The sequence below is a fragment of the Cataglyphis hispanica genome, chromosome 1 (genome assembly GCF_021464435.1).
Source record: "Cataglyphis hispanica isolate Lineage 1 chromosome 1, ULB_Chis1_1.0, whole genome shotgun sequence".
Lineage (NCBI taxonomy): Eukaryota > Metazoa > Arthropoda > Insecta > Hymenoptera > Formicidae > Cataglyphis > Cataglyphis hispanica.
In genome coordinates, this window is record NC_065954.1 from 16279487 (window position 1) to 16298356 (window position 18870).

General features: G+C 43.3%; 1 protein-coding gene across 8 annotated transcripts in view; it reads right to left on the reverse strand.

Moving 5' to 3' along the window:
• Window positions 1–18870, reverse strand: part of LOC126848481 (paired box protein Pax-5-like) — a 152898-nt gene that overhangs the window by 93074 nt on the left and 40954 nt on the right. For 7 of the 8 annotated variants that reach the window (XM_050589512.1, XM_050589445.1, XM_050589482.1 and 4 more), the window contains exons 3-4: window positions 5914–6222; window positions 1914–1943 (exon numbers count right to left, since the gene is read on the reverse strand). In XM_050589512.1, the coding sequence (XP_050445469.1) occupies window positions 1914–1943; window positions 5914–6115 (232 nt within the window). In that variant the 5' untranslated portion in view covers window positions 6116–6222. The remainder of the gene's footprint in view (window positions 1–1913; window positions 1944–5913; window positions 6223–18870) is intronic. The other variant, XM_050589464.1, reaches the window with a different exon arrangement.

Sequence of the window (18870 nt, forward strand, 5' to 3'; positions counted from 1 at the left end):
ATTGGAATATTTAGTATACAGTCTGCATGATTTACAGAAACTCGTTAAAAGTGATTTGGAGCAATTTGGGTATCGAGGCGAGCAAATAGTTCGATGTTGATTGTATGCAGATTGTATGTGTGCGTGTATATTTCCTTTTTTTTTTTTCCTCTTCTCAAATGTTCGCGTAATCGTCCGGCATTAAAGAAAGTAAACTGGTTCTGCACTGTGTACGAGCGTTTGACCGGTGCCCGACTTATCTGTAGCCTCGATCTTGCGAGCGAGTGGAAAAATCGCGGAAAGCCACGATACCGTATTGTGATATCGAAAGCACGCGCTGCAGAATCGTGTACGAGCCTCGCTAATTGATGTATCTTTTTCTCTTAAGCAATAAATAATAACAATAATAAACCTCCGAAACGCTTCGAGATGCGTCACCATCAATTTGGCATCAAGAAAAATGTCCTAATATTTTTGAAAATAAATTCTTAAATTATACACACGTGTTACATATATAAAAACTTCAAAAGTTAAAAAAAAAATATTTTTAAGACATGATGAAAAAGAAGAAATTCTAGCTACGTTAACAAGTAGCCTGTTAATGCTGCAGCAGCCGCCCTTTATGCCTTGTAATTAATCTTCGACTAAGCGCCGCTAAACAAACACACACTTACTAAATTAGCGATCGCTCGTTCTTGTGCTGATAGACGCCGAAACGATATCCGCGCGCGATCGGACGGACGCGGGCGAAAATCAAGATCTCGCCGTGCTTGTTCTCGACGTGCATTTGATTAATATCCAGATGTAATTACGCGCCGCCTCGGGGGAAGGACGAATGAGGCGCGAGAGAAGAGGGCAGCTCTTCTCCTCTCGTCGGTCGAGATCACCGTGTGGGAGGAAGGCGCATCGGGCACGAGTGGAAAAAGACGAAAGAAGGAAGAGAGAGACACGGTAGAGAGAAAGAGAGAATCGAGCTGCCGACGAAACGAAATCCTGACAGGTTTCATCGTGGGCTGACGTAAACAATTTGCGAATGTAAATACCTGTTGAATATTGAGCATGCTGGTCGGGGCCCACGGGGCCCCACGCCGCGGCCCCCAACACCTTGCGATCGTTTACCCTTTAAACTCGTGATTACCATCCAGCACCGTCTCCCACCTACCGTGGCGAGGCGTGTAAGTCACATCGGCATAAATTATACGCGAACATCGGCCAAGTGCAGCGGGGGATCCTTCCTCGCAACTTCGTCGAGGAGGTAACCCGCGCGGCTCCATCCCTCGACCGGCCCGCGAGGAGAAGTCGCGAAGCGAGAAACAATCGGAACATCCTTGACAGCGTGAGATTCAAAAAACGAGTAAAATGAATTAAAATCTAATGCAGATCCAAACCAATAGTATGAAAAAAAGAGTCGAAAAAATCTCGCTCTACGGTGTTTATCCAATTGACGTATTAGTATGTCAAGGATGCGCATCAAATCGCTTATTATTTTATGGATTTAAGATGCGATAATGCTTGATAGCGCATGGAACGCGCATCTCGCACAATTATCAACAATTTATTTGAAGGATCTCGACGTCTATATCGACGTCCGATTGAATCACATGGTTCCGCAACGTAGTGCACGGACAAGAACGCGTGTCGAGATAATTGAGAATCGATCTCGATACTGATATCAACAAAGCGGCCGATGCTTTTCGGATTTCAATTTTCTCGCTTCCATTTGTATTTAATTATCGCGGTCGATTATAACGGAATTATACTCGCGATGCGTATCGATAACGGTCCGCGATATATTTATCCGAACATCGCACTTATTTTCCTTGTCCCATTTTTCATCAACCTAATCGTAGTATGATAAAAATATCCAGGCACGTCAAAAAATCGCAATTATAATTAAATATATATATACGTGAAAATCAAAAGAGTTCACTCACCGTCCTGGTTCATCCCGTGGCTGCCGTCATCTGTTCCAAACAGAAAAAAAAAAGAGAATTAATCGAGATGTGAAATTGAAATCTAAGAGAGAGAAAGAGATACGTAATCGAGATTACATCATCGAAGCGTGCATATACACGCACATTCAAGCGAACAATGCAAAAGCGGGATACGCATTTATCTCTTCATTTATTCGAGGAGACTGACCTGCGATGCGTTAATTAAAACGTTGCAGCTGCATAATCATGTGTCATGTCTTTCTCTGAATATAATCAGCGTTCCCGATAAAGCGGTACTTGTACAGCGAGAGCAATAAATAACGCATGTAATATAAACTAGGCAGACGCTAATGACGTTTCCGGATGCCATTAATAATTATAATATAAAATACGCGCGTCTCTCGTAAAAAGCGCGATTCAATATTGCGTAGAATATTTTTCATCGAAAAATCGCGTATCTGAAGAGTACAAATCTACCGAGAAAAGCTCCGCGACTGCCTCGATAGGATATATCGCGGGTAGCAGGAGGCGGTTGCGGCACCTTCGCGTCCGTTGCCGCCTCGGATCATGACGACTCGCGCCCCGGATGATAGCGGCAACCTGCACGGCAACCTATTTGTACTCGCTGGATCCCGGTATCGCACGATCGCGCGCGCAGAGTGTTCCTTTATTTAACTCCATAAATAACCGCCGCTATCTTACCCCGCGCTTCTTCGTGCTTCTCCTATACGCGGCAACACGTGTATACGCATGCATATAACGCACCGCGAAACGAAATATATACAGGGTGTAACTGAAAAGTCTACACAAACTTTGAGGGTTTTATGCAATAATAAAAAAAAAAAAAATAAAAAAAGATCAACGAGAGTCCTGAAAGACTTTGTTGCAGAGATACGGCTCTGTAAAGTTTTTTCATGATTTCTGCCACACTTATTACATTTAAATCCATTGGATTTTTTTGGACGGAGACATTTAATTGTAAAACAACTAGTTTATTCAGCTCCTGTTAACAACATAGACAAATTTTGCGAGGTTTGCATAATATCCTTGGAATTTTTCCTGCTCGAATATATTCTCAAGAAGGACTTTCTAAACATTTTTTTTTTTTTAGATTTAATTATTGTATTTGCATTAATGAGACTTATGCGATTTCCCCCCATTTTTAAATGACTATTACCTCTGTAATCTTTTTCCATTAAATAACAATTAAAAAGGGCGCAAGAGCAATTAATGGATGTCCGTATAACAAAGTCAAATTTTGAAAATAAAAATGACGCGATAAAATTTAATAAATTGAAGAACCAAAAAGCATAATCTACTTATAATCTATAATAAATTTTAAGTTATTACAAATAAAAATTAAATTATAAAATAGAAGTACTGTCTTTTTTTTATTGTTCCGCGTAGAACTCAATTCGCATTCAAAGTTTGTATAGAACTTTCAGTTACACCCTGTATATCGGATGCTGCCAGTCACTCTTCGTTGCGCGAATTCCCCATAAGCGATTCCTGTCCAGAAGAAAGAATAACTTTCGCGAGGAGATTCAAGCGTGATGTGTTACCCGCTCGATATTCGCTTAATCCCTTCCCCCTCATTTATCTGGCCACGAAGTAACAGTGATGTACTGTCTTTTTTCTTTCTCTTCTTACGACATCCAATAACTACATTGTTCATACGCGACTGTTATCGGAATAAAATCACCGAAATAAAAAGATTAAAATGTTTATTCGAAAGCGACGACACAAGTGACCGATGTCGTATATATACATGCGGCGGAGTTTCACGTATATAAATAAATACAAATACAATTACAAATACATCTCGCAAGGAGGACGTAGGCAGTGATTAGAGGCTCTGAAGTCGTTTTTCATGTAACGCTACATTCTTGAATATCAGATTATTGAATATATTAATACGGATTGCTAAATAAATTGCATCAAGCGGTCAAATGTACCAAAGGACCGTACGTTTTACGTAATAAGCCGTCGGAGAGAGGCGTGGGTTTTTAAAGCAATAATTTTTTTTTCATATATATAAAGTGAAAATAAAATGTTCGCGCTAAATTCAGACGTACGAAACGTTTCACGCTTAGTTCCGCTTCTGGAATATCACTTTCTTTTCTCGAAAAAAAAAAAAGAAATTATTTTACTACGCTTTCTCAGGCAACATCGCTGGTCAAATAAGCGGGCCTTTCGAGTCGTCAAATGACGAAGAGCTCAGAGTCTAAATAAAGTAACAATTAATCATGAAAAAATCACGAAAAAATCGAAATAAAATGACCGATCTCCTCTCGCGAGATATACATAATTATTATGTCGCGTAAAGTCGATGAATCGTATAAATTCCCTAGTATTTGTGAAGTTAATTAACAAATGAATTACATGTTAATGCCACCGCGTGAGTTCACGCATCATTAGAGACAATCACGACATGCGTCGATGACTTCAGAGATGCAATTAAGAACATGTTTGTCCCGCAGTCGACGACAAGCAGGAAGAAAAACTGTGAGTACGAGGGTGTTACATGAAATGTCGATCATTAATAAATTAGATAACGATGCATGTTGGGCGCGCGGGTCTCGTGTGGGGGGTCCTAAAATTGAGATCCGCGGTTCCCTCTCCCGTCAAATACGTTGATATCATTAGATTTAACGACCCTCTGTCTTTCTCTCCCCCTCTTCTTCCTTCACGGGCCTCGTGGCTCATGCCGCGTCACTGGTTGCTGCCACGGCGGCAGCCTTTCATCTTCCTTAACCAGCACCACTCTCTTCCGTCACGCATACACATCCGCGAAAGAACGAAGGAAGACAACGAGCTTCCACGCTGGCGTAACCAACCGTTGGCTGGAATAAACTACCGCGCTTCCAAGATGATCCCGGCGCGTATCCGTGTGCCTCATGTATGTACGGGAGTGTCTGTATGCGTGCTCAAAAATATACCTGCCACGATCGGCCACCAAAGAAGAAACTACCGACTTCTACGGTACGTCTGTGTATGACGAGCGCCAGGCAAGCTTCAGCTAACTCGATTGTTCCGTACGGAACAAGGAGCTCTTTCACGCGGGAGTCTCGGAACTTTGATGGCGGAATCATTGCTCGCATCGGTGTCCCACCGGCACGTAACGTCGCTTCGCCGGATGTATCGGCCGTCGTCGATATCGGGATTTAATAAGCTTGCGGTTTACAGCGAGGTAATGATGATAAACGGTAGGAGTAACGGCGGGAGCGGGAATTCGGATTTTTGCGTTTAACGCGCTTTTACGCGCAATTCGTGCCTACGACAATATTAATGATCGCGACAGCTAATCGCGTTTGCAAGGTATTCCTAGGAGATGATTGATGTATCATGAATGATAATTAATTATAAAACGATTATTACTATCTAGACAGTTGTCGCTCGACTTGAAATCACGCTATTAATCGTATTTTAGAAATCTGTTGAATTGGTCATAGCGAATAAAAGAGAAAGAGAGAGAGAGAGAGAAAAGTGCGTTCGATGGATTCCTGAATTCCAGTTACAGCCGTTGACTTGGCGAACATGATGCATCGTCATCGCGCGAGTCGCTGGTAATAGAAGCGTTGCCGCGCTTCTGAGACGAAGATTTATCGCCGGTATTTCGCGTGGCACGTGCCTGCCCTTTTTTGCGACCGCGACATTCTTGTCGACTGTGCACCTACCTCGCCATTGCCATCGTCGCGTACATTGTCTCGTTCTCGAAACAATATGAGTAATCATCGAAAGGTAGAGTCATTTATATATCGCAACGGGTCATCAAGAATTTGTGTCGACAATGCAATGAAGCGTTTTATTTTCAATCAGAAAAAATGTAATTACTATTGATAAATTGATTATCGCAGGAAAGAGTCGTTTTATTTATGGGAAGAACAATTTCTGTACGATTAAAAATAAAATTTCTCGCTTCTCTCGACTGGTCTCCTGCGACAATCGTCTTTACGTTCTACGTAAATAAAAGAAAATGGATTCGTAAGAAGAAACATACGTTTTTTCTTGGAGTCCTCATGCATACCTCCGGGTGTCGCAGCGCCGTGATTATGATGGTGGAGGGCTAAAGAGTCTTGGGGATGCGGATGAATGGCGGCCAGGGCACTTCCGGCAGGGTCACCTGGATTGATCCCGACTCCGACCCCCAGGTGTAGAGCACCATGCTGCGTCGCGTGTGCCGGAAGCTCCATGCTGATCATAGCACGCCACCCTTCTTCCAACCCTCTCCTCCCGCCACCTCCTTCCTCTATCTCGGACAATACCTCGCCGAGTTGGACGAGGCGTCCGTACAACTCCTCGTCGCCTTCTGGAAAAAAAAACAAATTAAGAAATTCGATTAATAATCTAAAAAAGAGAGAAAGAGAAAAGACAAAAAAAAAATGACCGATTTTCTCTCGCGAGGGAAAAGATTTAACGTTCCCTAAGCACGATTCGTTGCAGATGGATTTTCGGTCAATGACTCGCAGAGTCGAATCAATGGTGCAAGAATACCGTAGACAAAGATCCCGAGATCCTGATCTAGGCGTACCCCTCTCCTATCGAGCTCCACGCGGCTGGCCGGATCACAAAAATAAGGACTCGGCGGTCCCAGCCGCAATGGGATTGCCTTCGCCACGCTTTTTACGCGTCGAGTTGATAATTTCTTCGTTCCTCTCTACGTAATGATCTGGCCGAGTGATGCCTTTTTTGCTTATTACATCGAGAGAGGCCTCCGCGAAGAACGACACATCGCTCTAAGTTGGAAGGTGAGATCGCACTCGAATGAATGAAAGAATGAATGAAGCGTAATTTCGTCCACGCTGTCGGCAACGTTCATCTACTATAGGAGGACCGTTCTCTTCCCATCTCTTTGACGCAGCGAGAGCATTGTCTAGGTCCGGACGCGATTACAAATCCTCGCGATGCGCAACTCAAAGTAGCTGTACGATAGAAAAGAAAGAGCGCATCGACGGCGAAGGAAAATATGATAAATTTATTGTCTTAGATTGCAACAATCCGTTTGTCAGACTTTTTTATCGATATGTTTAATATGTTTCCTTTATCATAAAATACTTATATCAAATTAATCTGTAATGTTATTCATTCTTAAATTTTATTCATAATTAAAATAGCGATATCTTCATGGGAACACTTCGATCAAAGCATCGAAATATTCACGTCCATCTTCCGTTCAGTGCTCGTCGCATTTCGTGAATGTATAATACAAATGTTCGAAGTTAATATAAAAAAAAAAAATTAATGTGGCTTCTTCGTATTTCTGCGGGATCCATTACGCCATCCCGCAGAGGGGGAAGAGAGAAAGAGAGAGCAAGGAGTCAAGAATAACCGTGGGCAGACACACCAATCGTCATCGGGCGACCATCCGTGAAATTTAAAACTGCTCTCGCGTTCTACCGTTTTAGATCGCGAAACGCGCGGATCTCATAACGCGTGGGAGTGAGACTCGAGAACGGTTACCGAGTCTGCGGTCAACGACTGTCCACCGCAGCAGGCGGTGCTTAGTATCTCCGTTGACGATTAAAATGCCTCGACAGGCTCTAATTTGCGTGAGGAAGTCGGTCATTTTTAAGCGCGAGTCTCCGCCAATGAAACATTGTTTCATTATTTTTAAAATAATAAATTTATACAAAGTCACAAGATGATTTATATATTGTAAAATTTAAAAGCGTGTGTAGAAAACAAGCATCGTTTTATTTCATTTATATTAGAGAAATTTTGTCAAGTAACCTCTTTAAAGTATTTCTCTCGCAGAGTCATTTGGCTAAATCGTTTACCGCGATTAAATTCGACAAGAAGATCACGAATGTCAATTTTAATCTAATGAAAAATTGCACTCTTTATTTTCCAACGGTAAGAAAATCCCGTCTTCAACTTATCGGGATTGAAAGCGCGAGAGATGTGATTGTTTAGTATCGCAGTTTCCTAATCGGAGCTCGCTCCTTTCGGGAACTTGCGTTATCAACATTGCTGCTCCTGATGGAGGCTGGAATGTAACGAAGGTACATCGCGCCGAATAAACGTCAGATAACAGGCGGATGATCGTTCGACGAGTAGGCGAGAGAGAGAGACGCAACGGTTAGCAACTTAGTGCCCTTAAGTAAAGCAAAATGGGTGAGTCGTGGACGGCCAAAGTATGCGTAAAGACCAGGAGATACTCGTCCCTATGAACCGTGGGAGTCGGCCACCAGCGCGGTGTCTACGCACTAGCTAAAACCGTTTGTTTACAGCCCGCGTACTTTGCTAACTGGACCCCTATTGCCGGGGGCCCCGTGCCGCGGGGGACCGGACCGCACGTTGGTTACTTTGCATATCTTAAGGACAAAAGTAACTGACGCAGAAAACGTCGCGCCGAGCAATGAAAGCGGATCGTTCGTAGGCAGGTTCGCGATCGACGTGCAGCTTGCGTGTGGTCGGGATCGCGAAGATGACCCAGCGGAGATAAATAACTGGCCATCGATCTGTTTGAACCCTCTTTCAATTATAACATGCATCCGACGAGCGACCAGTTTAGTTAGAAAATGTCGTTAGAGAATTATAAAATAAAATAGTTTGAAATAAAATAGCTATCTTTAATAAGAGAGAGAGAGAGAAATATTAAAAATTGTTTTTATACAAATTTACACAACATATATTATTATATGATGTTATATTTAATATCTTAATGTTTATAATATTATATATATATATATATATATATATATATATATATATATTTTATATATTATATTTTTATTTTATATTTTATATATTATTATATATTATTTAATTAGCAAAGAAGAAAAACGAAAAGACATAAACTTATTACGTGTTAAACAGTAATGAGGAAGTCCAATTGATCGAAGGGAGCTATATAGCCGACGAAATACGTAGCTACCGTCCGCACCTTCTGTCCGCACCGTTCTTCGCATCAGCGTCGATTCCCTCCCTGGCCAGTAATGGCCGGTGCTCTCAGGGCTTAACAACGCGTGACAATATGCATCAAGGAATTGCTCGAGCGCGGAGCACAACTTTGGCCGCGCTTCTCTTTCTTTTTTCTTTCTCTCCCTTCGTAAGCGCGCACCTACGAAGAAGAAGCAGAAGAGACGTATCATAGGTGCGTACAAGCATCTCTACTTTGTGTGCGTGCTCATCTTTGTGACGGGATGGCGCGTGTTCGCGCTCTCCGCTTTGGACTCTCACGCGAAAACCATCAATGCATCATGCAACTTCTCGGTCCATAAACGAACGGTCCCGCCAGGAATCCACGGCGGAATCTTAAGAAGCGGCCGGCATGTACATCAACTATCCAGAACTATCCGAGCGGTCGAGTTTTCGCGGAGCAATCGTCATGTTATTAATCTAATTCGCGGATCAAAGATGCGAAATGTCCCGGAAAGTCTCTCGCGATCCTCCTCACGGATCTGCGAAAGCATTCTTTCTCACGCTGATATCTGACGCTGATAGAACGCGAAAGTTTATGATATTGTAAGACGTGTATTCTATTCAATACCCGACAACAAAAGCTCAACTATCTCGTAGGTATCTCGTGCACCGCGCTTTATGAATGCCTTTTGAATATTCACGACGAGGTCCATCTCTCGTGGACGCGATTTGACATAGGCAGCCACCGTCCGTCCATCCCGCTCGTTCTCGCAACGCCATTGAGAGCAAAAGTAAAAATCGACGTGATTGGACTTCGATTGATTAATTTCCCGTCATATCGTTCGAATTCTTTTTTTATGCGCGAACAATTTCTCGCATACGAATGTATAAATTTCCAACTGAATAACGAAACGTGGTTGCCGCTCGTTGCAATGACAGCAATCAGAGAAACAACACTATGAGGCAAATAATAATGTGATATTATGATGAGTTGTCATACGTCAAAATCAAATTTTGTTCGGATAAGGGAGGAAGAGTATAAATAAATCGTATTACTAATGTAACTAGTGAAAAAATGTAATGGGATTGATAACAAGAGAATTTTTTGACAATTAAAAATTTCAAGATTTTTTAAATTCAATATTTAGGCTGGATATTAAATAATTTTACATTTGAATACATTTTTTTATAGTACCTTTATATCGATATGTTGAGTATGCAATTTTAAAAAATTTTTTCAATATGACAAGATTTAGGAATATATAAATTTTATATTGATCTAACAGATGATCAGATCTAGTTTTCAAGCAACAAGAGTATCCCTCTTTCTTTCTCGTTTATTAACCTCATTACCCGTACTTGGTCGCCGCACGAGCGGGCGGTATATATATATATATATATTAGCAAATCGCACACAAGAGCATATATCTACATACATGAATATAGCACGTCTCGTAAACATCGGTCAGCCGCAATACACCTACACGTCCTATACGAATGTTATTATCCACGACGGATAAAGCGCGAAATTTTATTGCCAATTAACCGCTTCTCCTAAGAAACTTTTTTTCAGTATGTAGTAAATTTCGATTGTGTGTGTGTGTGTTCACCTCGCTCTGTTTCTCTTTCACCATACTATAATCATATAAATGGATTGAAAATTATATACGGAAAATGTTTCCCCTTTATACTACATTTTTCCTTTTTTCTAAACTAGTGTCATCTTCAGAATATTAGACAATTTTTGCTATCAGAAAGATTTATGTAAAAAAATATAATTTTGAACGATTTATATATATATATATAAATCGTTCGAACGATTTATATATATATATATATATATATATATATATATATATATATATATATATATATTGTAACAATTTACAAAATCATCCTACAGATATTTTTTAATAATTGATATCAATCATTGTTTCTTTCAAAATTTAAATCTTTGTTATTTGAGTCATTTAATTAATTGAAAATTAATATCTTTTTTCTTTATAAACTGTTAATTAGTATGTTTAATTAGTATGTAAAGTGCATGCTAAGTTTATCTTTATTTTTTCATCTCATATTACTTCATTCTAAACATCTAGCGCTATTACAGTATACGTAAATGTGTAAATTTCTTTTTTTCTTCTTTCTTATACTTTTTTTTCTTTTCTTTTTTTTTGTAATGTGTAATTATTGCTTGTATCTTATGTGTACTTAATAATAGTTAAAAAAAATCATTCCACATCATAGTTTATTAAGGTATCTATCAATCTATCTGTTTCTTTCCTTCTTTCTCCAAGATTTATCGAAAGCCAATCGTAAAAGCATCGCCTTATCAGTTGCTGATACGGCGATCGACAACAATCTCGCGGCACAACGGGCGCGGTGTCCTGTTAATGAACAAAAATTGCCGAGCCTACTGGAGCATAGCGAGAGAACACAACCCACGTGAGGTACCTACAACGGGCGAGAGCCCGTTTACACTCTCCCGGCTCTGTATCGGCCGCGTGTCTGACAGCGGCGGTTTGTCTGCCATGCACGCAGGCTCGGGTCAAATAATTTCAGTTCGCTTCGTCGTCGGCGTCGGCGGCGGCGGCCGGGGCACTGTCACGGAGAGGAACGTATGTAGATAAATATAAGTTGCGCGAGAACGGCCGACCGAGTAAAAGGGAAAAGAGACGTGCGGCTTTCGTGGATAAGTGACTTTCGAAGAACCACCTGTGGCACGTGCCATTAACGTGCTCCCTTGCGTGTCCGTACGTGCGCGAATGCCTCGATATCCGTCGCCGCCGTATGCGGCGTGGGTGTGTAACAGGTGAGCGCGGGGATACTGTTTTTTTGCTTTGCGCGGACTCGACCTCTCTTATATGTATGCAATACACTGCAATTTCAAGGGTCGTAATCGCGGACCGCGAGAGAGATAGAACGAAAAAGAAAAGGAGACGGGGACAAATGAGAGAAGAATACATCCGCGATGGTAGGAAAATTGACATTTTTGAGGACCTGGCAGGAGCGACTGCAAATTGTCGCGTATATCATTATCTTCGAGTAATATTATTACTATCGATAATTAATTACTATCGAGTCGAAATAAAATCATAATAAAAATCGCAGTAATATAAAAAAAGAAGAAAATATATATAAATAAAATTCCGAAAATAAGCTTTACGCGCTAGTTTCGTAACACTATGTTGTAGGCATCAACGCTCGTGCGCACGGAGTGGAGATAAAATCGCGAGTATATTGGATGTTGTATTAATTGAACGAAGAAATCTACCGCGCGCGGAGTAGACTCGCCGATAAATTCGCCTTTAAATAATACGAGCGCATAACGGTAAGACATTAGAGAGATATAAAGGGGGATATTACCCCGCTTACACGTGAGAAAGCATCGGATCCCTGTTTCCAGGGACTTGGACGAGAATCGAGAGCCCGCCTGATTGGTTCGGCTCCTCGCGAGAATCGCGCGATTCCAATTTTCCGCCGCAAAGGCGGACACCGGAGGAGATATAAGTGAGTACCGGCGGAGTCACCTGTAATAAAGTAGCAGCTCGTTGCTCGTTGCGCGCGGCTGTCCCGCGGAATATATACGATCCCGGAGGCGGGATATACAAGCTTTCGAAGGAAGAAAACCGGGTACCGATATATATCCGACACGTTATTCCTCATACAGTTGAGGTTGAGTGCGTCCGTGCGAGATATTTATTGCAATTAGCTGTGTGTCCAACCTTGAATTCAGAACCGTGAACGATCTGCCGAGTGTGTACCGTTTCCCTGTTCCTGGCAGCAGGGAGACAGGAAAGGAGAAGAGGGAGGGGAGGGGGATGACATATCGAGAAACATTCTGTATCGTAGAATACTGTCGGCCGGCATCCTGCCGAACGTTTAACAGTACTCAATAATGTTCAATTCTAATTTATAAAGCTCGCCGGAAGACTATTTTAAGCTGAAATAGTTATGTTCTTCTTTCCTGAGCGCGCCGACGTATCGTTTATCTCGCGAAAAGCCGTTTAATCCGAGACGTAACGTTGCATCTGTCAACAGAGGATAGTGTAGAATAAGAAGCGTAAGAAGAAAAACGCAACAGGAAATCGCGCGGAGGAGCGTAATTATATCGCGCGCGATTATACCTGACTGCAGATATAGATATATTTGCCGCGTGCTACTTTGAATTCTTGCCGCTTTTATTTCACTGCGTACGCTCTACATTCGTAATGTCGGGATGGCGGCTCTAATCGAGGGATAAACGACAACTTGAGCCGATCTCGTCTCTTGGCGCGTCGGCGGCTTCCGATTCCGGTTTTCCATCGTGAGGTGAGAGAGCGACCGCGAAGGAGGCGGATAAAGTGAGTTTTAAAGAGCCACCTGTGGTCGGCACGTGCCGCCGTCGGGCTAATCCCGTAGGTCGGGGGCTCCCTTGGGGCCCCGTCATGCAGCACACCGTAGAGAGTACTGTAAGAGAGCAGGTAAAACAGGTAACGGCGGTTACGTCCCACCGCCATCGAAGCGGACGATCAGCCGCCGCATCTGGTAACGCCGGCGTCCCGTCCACCTACCGTCCGTCTCCGGGTCCCGGTATCTCGACACCATTACATCTACATTTCCTATATAAATACCGGTTGCCGTGATTATCCACTCCTCCGAGAATCTTATCGATTCTCTTTGACTTCGAAATATCTCTATTTTGCGATATTTTCACCGCGAGAGCGTGGCCATGCCTTTTTCTCGAATATTTCTATTATTTTTGGGTTCAAACCGATTGGCATTTACAAGATAAAAAATTTAGTAATAATATTTTTTTTTTATATTGAACTATATAATTATGAAAAATGAAATAAGCGCAATGCTATTTCCATGACGTCATTCACATTATGCTTCGTAAGTCTCAGATTATATCAGATCACTAAAATTACAATATGCGTTTCCAGCGTGTCTCGTTATAATGTAAGAAATGGATTGCCGGCGAAACCGCCGTCACCGAGACAGGCAATATCGCGCTCACTTTCCTCCGATTCGCAACAGGACGATATCATCGATCCGCGCGTAATTCCCGATCATTAGAAGCGCTAAGCGCTAATAGCAGCGCGCGCGTGCACAAAGGCAAAAAGGCGTCAATCGGTACTGTGTGTACGGTTACGCACGTCCATCAATCAGCTTGGCCGGCCCTTAATCGTGGCCGCCTTTTGATAATTACAAAGTCAATCGTCTATCGAATCGGCCATCTAGCCGCGTAATGACCGGTTCTAACGGTCGTCTCGCTCACTCTCGATCGAGATTGCTTATAGAGACGGGGGACAGGGGGAAAGGCAATTGGGAGAGACGTAGATGATCTCGGAGAGGTGATCGCGATCACAATTATGACGCGAAGGCGGCAAAAGGGGAAGTTGGAATTAATGCGCGACGTAGAGATGAGCGCGGCATGACCGCCCCTTTTTTTTTTCTTTCCTTTAGTCTTTTATCTTATTCAGCGGCGCGTCGCACGCGAGATACTCGATTCGAGCCAGAGAGCGGTCAAGCTGATGCGACGATCGTGCGTGAATATAGAAAAGCCGACCCAGGCCGCAGAGAGAAATTCCACACGGTGCTGAGTAATTTCGATCACAGTGCGCGGAAAGTGCGTCTCTTGTGTCAATGCACTCTCTGATCTCGTATTGTCTTTTCTTATTTTTTTGGGATAATGCAGAGCGGATATGCTATTGGTACTATAATTTCATTATTGATTAATTTTTTAATTATCTTTATATATTTAATTTTATTTAATATTTCTGTAATATTTCGTGATATTAATTTTCAAATAAAGATATAATTCTTTGTGTGTATTATATATATCATTTTTATCATTTAATATCATTTATAATTTTTGAGGCTACTTTTTTTATTTCTCATATGCATTTAAATACTTTTTCGTTCTGTATATTTTTCAAACTTTTATTAAAAAGATTTAATAAAAATTTCCGTCTAATATCATTGAAAAGAGTGTTTTATAAGTTAATGCCTCTGTGTAATTTATCGCTAATAATTCTTATATAAAATTCATTTTCTATTCATTTATATCTGTCTTTCTATTGATTGTTGTTCAAGTGACATTCGGTCCAGAATACAACTTCCTTCGTCCGTAAGAAAGCGCCTTTCGTCTCGGTCATGTAGATGTCGAGGCGTGCACGATTTTTAACAAAGCTCCTCCACGCGCGTTAACGGTAAACTGGTACGAGAACCAAGTCGTATAATCGATAAATTCATTGTGCGACTTGTCTCTCTCTCTCTCTCTCTCTCTCTTTCTCTCTTTCTCTAGATAGTCACGACAATGCCGCAATAGTTCGCGATCAGGTATATAATCGACTGAATTGTATACACTAGCCTAACTGTAACGTCGCGCACATATATTCCTCCCTCGAGAGGAGACTAGTTCCTTCCTTCCTTCGACGATCGTGTCCTCGGATGTCCTGGATGAATGCACGCGCACCTGCATCGGAATGCGACCGCATGCCGAGTGCGCGAGAGCGCGACTCGACGAGCGTAATGCGAGCGAATGATATCACGGGGATTGACACGCGTAACAGCCGCTAAAAGTAGCTAATAAGCAGCGATGTTCTACGAAGATGGATACGAAGGAAGATATTAAACGTACATATAAAAGTATTATATATCGCTTCAATCTTTGGAAGGCGCGTCCCGAGACAATCTCGGATGAAAATTACAGCAGGAATTTCGCGGACATCAAGAAACATTTGTACATAAATATTACGTAAGTACGGTCTTTAATGAAATTTACAGCTTCCACTTGCGTTCGCGTTAACATCGCGAGCGAGATTGAGAGCGTTACAAAATCCCGCTCGGGGATAAAATGTATCGATTTGATTCGTGCAATCGTTTCCTGCCGTCCGGGCTTATCGTTCGAAATACTCGGGGCGACAGCATACCAGGCTAGGTGCGGTAAAGATATATCAAATTCTTACGACTCCACACACTTTGAAGTTTTACTGGCAAAAACTTTTACACCTTTCCTCGGGATTAATAAGCGAACGAAACTATTAAAGAGAGCCGAAGAGAGTTGAAAAAAAAAAAAAGATATAAACAAATCTCATTAATTATTTAACTAACTTATGATCATTGTTTTCTTCGCGTGTGATGATTATTTCAAATCTATCTAAGGGGGGGTCGAGAGACCTACGGCTTTGCGAGCATACGCGTGCGTGATAGAAATCACATTGGTTCGACTGCCAGCACATCTCTTTCTCTCTCTTTGTCTTTTGTTTGACATGAGCGAGATTCGCGTGGCGCTTAAAAGATCACGACGCTACGAAGCGAGTCTATTGTAACTTGCCAGCCCCTCTCCAATTGTCAGTCCGCCCTGAGCGCTGCTGCTGTTCCCGTTGTAGTCGGTGAAGGTCCACGCCGCCGCATGCCACCTTGCATTTTTCCCGATCGTCGATCGATAACCAACCGTCGTCGTCGTCGTCGTCGCGCGATTTCTTACACTTTCACGATCTTCAGCCGGGAAAGCAGGCGGCAAAGTGGCTCTGTGCGCGGAATACAAAGCGTTCAAATAGCTCCCACAAGATAAATAAGTTCACTGACTCATCGTAAAAAAACTACTGGTCCCTTCCTTATAATAGTTCAACACTGCAGCTTGCGCGCGAATCGACTCTCAGCAGTTGTTCTCTTTGATTAAAACGGTTGGCGTATCATCGAGCATGGATACACATTCGTTACAGAAGTTCATTAGCGAGACGTCAGTATCGCGGAGTTCGAACGAGAAGAAGCCGAAGATCGGTATACCCAAAGGCGTAAGATCGATGTACATTCGCAAGCGTGAAATAATCTGGGAAAGACGTGATACAGGCTCGGTGTAGGCGGCGATCGATTGCAGAAAAGCGGCCGCTAGGAAAACAGCGGTTCCGATACAGAAAAAGAAATCACAGCTAAGAGAAAGAAAGAGAGAGAGAGAGAGAGAGAGAGATGTATAGCGATGAGCGAGAAGCGGAGGAGCGGGAGAAAGAAGAAGGAGACCGGCGTGTACAATTGATTGGTCCTGGCACATCCTGCCCCCGCGTCCTCCATCCCCCTTTCATGGGAAAGTCGTCCACCGCAGTCGTTCGTCGCTCGCTTTTTGTTACTCGTCCACCTCTGCCATAATCGGCTTTCTCGCTCCCCTCTCTCCTCCCTGAACTGGATCCCCCTCGATCGTCTACGAAACTAATATCGATCTATCCACCTGTATCCTCGATTCTTCTATCGACAGAATGGAGCACGGAAGGAAAATGAGAGGTAAAATAAAATCAAACACGGCGTGAAAGAAAAAACGAGGGAAGACGCGTCGCGCGTATCTCGGACGAGACCTGTTGTCGCGATTATTTGCGGATCGTGAGAGAGAAAGAAACATTTCTGAGGCGTCTCATTCATAAACGTTCAGAATATAAGTATGAGGAAGGTCGCGCTCGTCCGTTCTCGCTCGGGCACAAGTGCACCGGCAGGTGAAACGCCGACGCGCCTAAATGCAGAAAAGCCCCGATACTCGAGCAGATCGGTTATGCCCGACGGAGACGAATCGATTGCCGGTCGACGCGCCACGGAGTAACTGGATTCGTGGATGATGACCGACTTTGCTCGCCTTCGTTCGCCGCGATACGCATAGCCTATGATCGCGCTATATATCGCCCGGGCCTCCAGGAAGGAGGTGCCAGGCCTCGGCTTGTCCATCATTTCTGTTATTCCGATTTATCGGCCGCGAATAGGAAGCACTCGATCCGAACAGCAACGTTATCTCCCCTGATGCAATCTAATCTTATTCAACAATCATATGCCTGATATCAGTTCGTGTTGTCTAAATTCAATTTCCTCTCATATTGCTTAAATTGAAAAATCTGAAAAACTTTTTATCGCACGTGAATAAAAAGATTTTCCATTCTATTGTTGTTTCTTTCTTGTTCAATTTTCATCGGTAAATTTAAAGAAAATCTCTCATCGATGCTCGGAATGTTTGACAAAGGAACTAGACGCGATTGCAATCTCTCATCAATGAGTATTTTCGAGAAAGCGACTGTTTCGTGAGAACGTAGGCAAATTGCACCGACCGTTTTACCAAAGATTCTTCTTTTCCCATCGTAATCGCGCTAGCAAAATCGTCAATTGCGACGGGATCGACGGCGAGCTGCAAGAAAAGAGGCGGGATGTTCGCCTTTCCAACAGAAGCTTTCGGCATCGATAAAGTGTCGTGGCCAACCGACGTAGCGGTTCCAGCGCGTTATCCACGCGTGGCGCGAATTCGTCACGCGACAAAGAGAAAAAAAAAAAGAGCCGATCTCATTGCTTTCGCCGGGGTCCTTTCACTATTTTATAACTTGTAGTCGTAGCGATCCTTTTTCAAAACGCGTTGCGCTACACAACCCGCACTTTTTACAACGAGAGTGAAAGACGTATAGAAAGGGTGTGTTGCGCGGGGAAAAAAAGGCCTGAAAAGCCCCTCGGGCGGAGATTCGAGATGACTCAGATCCGAGATCTATTCCGTCCGATCGATTATTATTTATCGGTTCAGTCAACTCTACCACCAAGCGTCGCACACCGCCACCTTCCTTCCCTCATATCTCTCTTCGACTGCAATTCCACATTACGCCCAACAGCCCCAAGCTCCACGTCGCAAGCGAAATAAGCGCTTCTATCCGTATCGCGGCTCCTCTTCCATCCCGACGATCCCGCGCACGCAATGAGCATTCGCGCACATCCCACGCATACGAGGCACGTCGCACACGTGCAGCGCAGGCCGATGCACGTGGATCGGTCCGGCAACACACGTGCGTTACGCTCCTAAGATCGACCACGCCACCGATTCGCGTACGTGCCGGCCACGGTGTACACGTGAGCGTTCGTGCGGGATCTCAACCGAGATTTGTCGCCGAGGGCGATCGACGTCCACCACCGGGCGGGGTACCCGGAAGAAGAAGAAGAAGAAGAGGCCCCGGTCGCGTGCGAATCGCCCGATCGATAGTCGAGATCTCTGGCGAGCACGGGGCGCCCCGAGTGCCGAGTATCGAAACAATACCCTGGACGCGCGCCGGTCGAGGCGGTTTTCCGCCTATATCTCGCTTCCATATACATA